We start from the raw sequence: 6,715 nt of genomic DNA on the forward strand, positions 1-6,715 counted from the left end.
CAAAATGTCTACCTTAAAACTTATTAACCTGGTTACTTTTTAATCATTACTTGACGGGATTTTTAACCAATCAGATTCTGTCACTTATTCAAACAATCTAGTCAAAAGCCAAAAAATCCCATTAGATGCCAAAAAAGTCCTGTTGGAAGACAAAATGATCTCGTCATACGCCTAGTCCCGTCAGCTCCAATGATTAATATATTTTATTTTTAAAAAAGAACTAGCGACTCGATGGTCTTATGACGCATGATAGAATCTGGTTGGTTAAAAGTCTCATCGAGTAATGATTAAAAAATGACTGGATCGACGAGTTTAGATATTTTGTCTATATTGACCGGTCAGATAGACTTTTGGGTCATTATCCCTATAATTAACTGGCTGATTTTTTTAATATTTATTTAATGTATAACGCCGTGCCTTGAAAAATAGCTAACTCTAGCTGCATCCTGCATGTAAATGCAATGATAAATAATACAAGTTTTATTATATTGTTATTATTTATTATTATTAATTTATTATTATTATCATTATTATACCATAAGACTAGCAACGTAGATCCGACGGACTTTCTGGATATTGCTTTCTTCAGTCGTCCATATTCACGTGCCAATGCTCCATTATTTTCTTCTTTAAACATGCTACCGCTTATTAAGGAATAATAAGACACGTTATAAACATATATATCTTTTATGCTTACCATATTTTATTTTTATTTGACCAAACTTTTATCAAGTTGAAATAATCCATTTTGATTAACTAGATGGACAAAAATATTTATTTTACAAAAGATGAAGTAGCTTGTTATTATCTTGAATTTGTCACGTTACAGCTGTTAAACATTACTGTTTTCAATGTATTATTAAACAACTTACGTACTTAGCATATAATTTTATATAATTTATTTTTGCATTGGATCTCACTTTTTACCTAGAATAAGTATATGCGGCCATGCGGGTCCAAGTCTATTCTTGACTATATTTGTATGGTACATCTTAATTTAATTAACCTTAAATTGATTGTATAATTACGAGATTGAATCAGAAATAGAAATAAGTTAAAAGGTTAAGCTAAACGTACCCTAGTTGCCCCCCGCGAAAATAGCCACATTAAAAGGGTCATCCGTTATATTCCTCACGTGTTTAAGTTGAGTGTTTTTCTTCTCTCGAGTATAGCTATCGGGTTAATTAGCTTCATATGTTCAAACTTTTTAATACAGACGAGATTATGATGAAGAATAATGGGTGTCATGCTATAGCTAAATCACCCTTATGTGTTTTTACACATTCAAACAACCGTTTTAAAGTAGGTCGTCAAGAAAAGGTCATTTGAGACCATTCTAACAATAGGGAGTCAAATTTTAACTTATTGGTCAAAACAACCGTTTGACAAATATCTCGATGATCATTTGAGACAATGAGAGATTAGATGTCAAACGATGTGCGTATAGCATGCAAGCCCATATAACAATTGATATTTACATATTTAGAATATTAACCAATGTTGTTGAGATCGGATAGGACCGCCGGTCGGACCAGTCTGATTCTATGTAGATCGTTCGGCTCTAGAAAACCGGACAGTTCGATCTGATTCACCGGTCCGGTCGGGAAACCGGACCAGTTGAACCGGTTTATTATGAAAAAAATATATATATATATTTTTTTAAATTCTATTTTTCAGCCTTAATCATCGTTTTTTTGGAGAAAAGTTGTTCGGCCCGGTCCAACCGGTTGAACTGGTGAACCGGTCGTACCGTCCGGTTCGCTGTCCAATCCGGTTACGAAAACATTGATATTATATATATATTAAAAACCAACTTTTAACACACTCACAAAACTTACTATTCATTAAAACATTGATCATAAACCACACATTTTTTAAAGTTGATAACTACACGATTATTCACGTCGACTCGCTGTAGCAACGTCCGGGACCGACAACTACATTTTTGTTTAGTTTCGGTACCGTCACAAATGTAATCGAAACCAACCAAATTCACATAGACTCACCGTGTTTTGTTTTAGTTTCGATAACATAACGAAAACCGATCGGATGCCGATTTTTTATTTACAGTATTGTAACGAACATGACAGCAACCGACCGAATTTGCGTAGACTCACCACCTCAACGCCAGAAATCGACAATGGTTGGTTTTACAACACTTGAGTTTTACCGACCGACACCACCTCCATTGGTCCGTCTCAATTTTTATAATTATTTTTTGTTAAACGCACGTAACTGAAACCGACCGAATTCACATCAACATCGACCACTTCAACGCTTGACTACCCTCCGGGTTTTACCGACCTGCCCAGTGCAATGCGCCGGATAAAACACTAGTTAACATATAAAATTATAAATCAAATACTATCAAAGTTAGGTTTTAAGCGTAAACAAAAACGATACTGTAAACATTTTCCTAATCCTCTCTCTCTCTCTCTCTCTCTCTAAATATATATATATATATATATATATATATATATATATATATATATATATATCATGTATGTATTTACACACACTGCTGGATTTGGAGGATGTCGGTGAGTCAAAGAAGAAAAACCTAGGAACAAAAGTTGACAGAAAGAAAGCAAGTTGGCAAAGTTTATAAAGACAAGAAAGAGAATACAAGTAGTGACTTCTGCCTATTATCATTCCAACCCAAAGAAGATCAAAACTGAGTCAACTCAGGCATGCATGCATGCATGGATAAAGTTTGAATAATAATCTGAAGGTTATTTGCAAGGTAACTAAACAAGATGATGACCACAACCAACGGTGGCGAACTGTCGGTCCCACCGGGGTTCCGGTTCCATCCGACGGATGAGGAGTTGCTTTACTATTACTTGAGAAAGAAGGTTTCATATGAGCCCATTGATCTTGATGTTATTAGAGAAGTGGATCTCAACAAGCTTGAGCCGTGGTACCTCAAAGGTTACACCAAACCCTAACTTTAGTTTGTACAAAACCCGTCCACAAAACAATTAGACAGCTGTTCTAAACAAAAGTCAAACTTTGAAAATTATTGGTCAGAACGGCAGTGTGGCCAATATCAAGACCAGCCGTTCTGACCATGGAGGCATGGAAGGTCAAAATTGTGTTTTTTATTGGTATGTTGGTTTTATTAATCCCAACTATATATCGTCTTTTGATTGTTGTCGGTCACAGCTAACGAATTGTCTGCTGACGGTCCCAACTTTTAAAGTATTTATTTTAAACGGTCCGCGACTAACCCAGATTCTCAACGTCGTTAGTTGTAGGTCGCCAGAAAAACGTTTTTGACCTGAAAGCTCACATTTTTTTTCCGCAAAACTCAACATTTTTGTCTCAAACATCTTTTTAACTTTGTATTGGACCTTTAAGAACCTTTTTTATAGTAAAAGCCCCGATTATTGAGGACGCCGGAAGGAACCATCGTCGGAATCGGTTGATGATGCTCAAGTGGTGGTGGTTGGTTGGTGGTGAGTCAATTGGTTGTGGTGTTCGGGTAGTGTTTTTTGGAAAAACAATGTGACTTTTCCGACAAAACGTTTTTCCGGCGACCTGCAACTAACGGTGTTAGGATTCTAAGTCGTGGACCGTTGGGAACAAATACGTTAAAAGTTGGGACCAGTCAGCAGCCAATTTGTTAGTTGGGATCGACAACGACCAAAAGAAGATAGTTGGGATTAATAAAAACCAATATACCTTTTTTTTGGGTCAAAACGGTCGTCTGACCTTAATCTGGAAGGCTGTTTGAAACGATGTGTGTATAGCTGGTCCCGGCCTGTTATTCATATTTGACATACTACTTATTTGAATGTAGATAGGTGTAGAATCGGGTCGGGTCCTCAAAACGAATGGTACTTCTTTAGTCACAAGGATAAGAAGTATCCAACCGGAACAAGAACAAACCGAGCCACGGCTGCTGGATTCTGGAAGGCGACCGGGAGAGACAAGGCCATCCATCTAAATAGCAATTCAAAGAGAATTGGGTTGCGGAAGACCCTCGTTTTCTACACCGGACGGGCCCCACACGGGCAGAAAACCGATTGGATCATGCACGAGTATCGCCTAGATGATCAGTACTCTAATGCTACCACACCATCAGAAGTCCAGGTATATAGTTTAACATGTTATGTTATATGATGTTACACATAATCAAAATGACATAATAACCTATAACAATAAGTGATGCTTAAAAATATATTTTCCAATGGTGTAATTATTATATAATTAGTTTTTTAAAATTTTAGCCTAATTACTTTTGATATTTTAAGATGTTCATACATTATTAACTCTAGATAATTAGAAAAATAGTTGAAAAGTCACTTTTTAAACACAAAGAAAAATAATAATTAATTATATATATATTTTTTCTTTAAATTTTATCCTTCAGCTTGGAAATCCGTCAGTAATCATTAACGGATCATGAGTGAAATTTTTTTTATTTTTATTTTTATTTTACGTTTCTGAAATTTGATAGAACACTGATCCGCCAATCATGAATTTTTCGCATCTATTAGTCAATTTTCTAGTAGTGAACCGATAACTTACTAAATACAACTCCCAATTTGACACCACTTACATAACGTTTAAGTTTTAACACTGAACTACTTAACATCGGAAACAGGAAGACGGTTGGGTCGTATGTCGTGTATTCAAGAAACGAAACTACAATCGAAGCCCATATCAAGAAGACGTTAACCACAACCATACTCTTCATTCCGAAGACGATCACCATCAATTAGATGATCAAGATTTCAACAAGCACGACGACGGTATGCAAGCTCTACATGGCTACAATTGCAATATTACGAATAACACATCATTATTCGACGGTTCAATGCATCTTCCTCAGCTCCTGGCTTCTCCTCACGAACACCCTTCGTATTTTCTACCACACCATCAAAGCCATCCACTCGTCAACAACAACAATAACAACAACAACAACAGCAATAACAATAACAATAATGACATGCATTGTTCCAAGAACTTGTTGAGCTTGATGTCAATGAGTCAGGGTGGTTGTGACAAGCCGCTTTTAGCAAATGCCAGTAACGTAACTGCAGACTGGTCATTCTTGGACAAACTTCTGGCTTCGAACCAGCATCACTCGGGTTTTACTTTTAGTCATCACAATCAACAAGGAACGTGCGACGATCCTTCGTCTTCACAACACTTTGATCATCCGGATGCGAACCCGCAACAATCTTGTATGTTTCCTTTTCATAACCTTGGTTATGAAACAGATGTTTTGAAGTTCCCTAAATAGGAGGCTGCTATGTTTTTTTTTTAAGTTATTAAATTTAATGTATTATGAATATTATTAGTGTTAGTGAACAATGTCTTTCAATAGTGATTATGAATAAATGTGTCACGGCCGCTGACTGACGCGAATTCGTCCGGAATCGACGAACAAAAGAAAATTTAGTTGGAAAAAACAGCTTTGCAACTACGAGCTGATGCAAATTCAGCCGGAATCGTTTGACGGTATTAACGGAAAAAAACTTGCATTTTACGGAAGCACACGCAATTTCAAAACAAAAGGCAAAAAAAGGCTCACCAACCACTGGAGGCCACGTGGGCCAATCACATGGTTGTGTCGCCAAACTTTTCTTTTATTATATAATAGTTTTTTTACTCGGGGTAGCTGACAAATAACTAGCGTTGAAATCCGGACGTTGGTAAAACCTGAGTTTTACTGCGGTGAGTCGACGTGAACTTGGTCGGTATCTACTACGTTCGTTACGATAACACACCATTGATAAAATTTGAGCGTTAAAACCTAAAAAAATTAATTCGTCAAATTAACATATAAAAAAACAAAATATTTAAAACAATGTTTATTTGGTCGGCAAACCCGGACAGTCCCTAAGTGTCGTCGGTCCCGCGCATGGAGGTGGTAACTCAAAACAAATTTGGTCGGTTTTGATTGCGCGTGTTACGCTACCGGAGCTAGAAAAACAAAAAAAAATATATAAAAATTGAGGTGGACAAACGACCAATTTGAGGGGGGGTGTCGGTCGGTAAACTTGCGCTTTGGCAAAACTCGAGCGTTGTTGATCACGGGCATTGAGACGGCGAGTCTGCATGAATTTGGTCGGTTTCCGTGAGGTTTGTTATGCTAGCGGAACCAAAACAAAAAAATGTCGTTTAGTCAGTTTCCTTTACGTTCGTTATGGTAGTCGAACTAAAAAGAAAATCGGTGCCACTTGAGGCACTTGCGGCACAAAAATTCTTAATTATATATATACTAGGTATAAACCTGCCGTGTTGCGGCGGCGCAACAACGCGGGTTCGTATGGATAAAAAAAATAACATATTTAAAACAACGTTTATTCAGCCGGTAAAACCGAATGTTATGGTGACGAATAGACGCGAATTCAGCCAGTATTGAATATGTTCACTACCATATCGAAAATAAACCCGGATAATAATTTTATAAAATTGTCATATTTAAAGAAAATAATAATAATAAATGATATAAAACATAAAAGAAATAAAATAATAGAATGAATTCCAATCTCCAACTAATAAACTAAATACTAATATCAATTATCTAAAACTAAGTAAATTCCTGGCGCAAACGCGCCAGGTTGATGTTATTAGCAATTGTACGACTTATCAAATCGTGTGGTGTGGCTGTGAGTTGAGATGAATTTGATCGATGCCATGTTACGAAACAGAAAATAAACTTAAAAAAGTATTAATGGTCAAATACAACAAATTAACATAA

The 6,715-nt window shown here is 36.4% G+C and overlaps 1 protein-coding gene across 1 annotated transcript; it reads left to right on the plus strand.

The window, feature by feature from the left end:
- Nucleotides 1-2,676: 2,676 nt before the first annotated feature.
- On the plus strand, nucleotides 2,677-5,251 carry LOC143614411 (protein SOMBRERO-like). The gene is made up of 3 exons (XM_077087858.1): nucleotides 2,677-2,931; nucleotides 3,803-4,095; nucleotides 4,610-5,251. The coding sequence occupies exons 1-3, from the start codon at nucleotides 2,757-2,759 to the stop codon at nucleotides 5,249-5,251; spliced, it is 1,110 nt and encodes a 369-aa protein (XP_076943973.1). The 5' UTR covers nucleotides 2,677-2,756.
- The last annotated feature ends 1,464 nt before the right edge of the window (nucleotides 5,252-6,715 follow it).

The sequence above is a fragment of the Bidens hawaiensis genome, unplaced genomic scaffold (assembly GCF_021521415.1).
Source record: "Bidens hawaiensis isolate Kalapana, Puna unplaced genomic scaffold, B.hawaiensis_p1.1 tig00039994_1, whole genome shotgun sequence".
Lineage (NCBI taxonomy): Eukaryota > Viridiplantae > Streptophyta > Magnoliopsida > Asterales > Asteraceae > Bidens > Bidens hawaiensis.

Excerpts from the sequence above, each read along its gene's own strand:
- LOC143614411 (XM_077087858.1), top strand. The coding sequence starts at position 2,757 with ATGATGACCACAACCAACGGTGGCGAACTGTCGGTCCCACCGGGGTTC. Across the intron at positions 2,932-3,802 it reads TGAGCCGTGGTACCTCAAAG|ATAGGTGTAGAATCGGGTCG; the intron begins GTTACACCAAAC and ends ATTTGAATGTAG. Across the intron at positions 4,096-4,609 it reads CCACACCATCAGAAGTCCAG|GAAGACGGTTGGGTCGTATG; the intron begins GTATATAGTTTA and ends CATCGGAAACAG.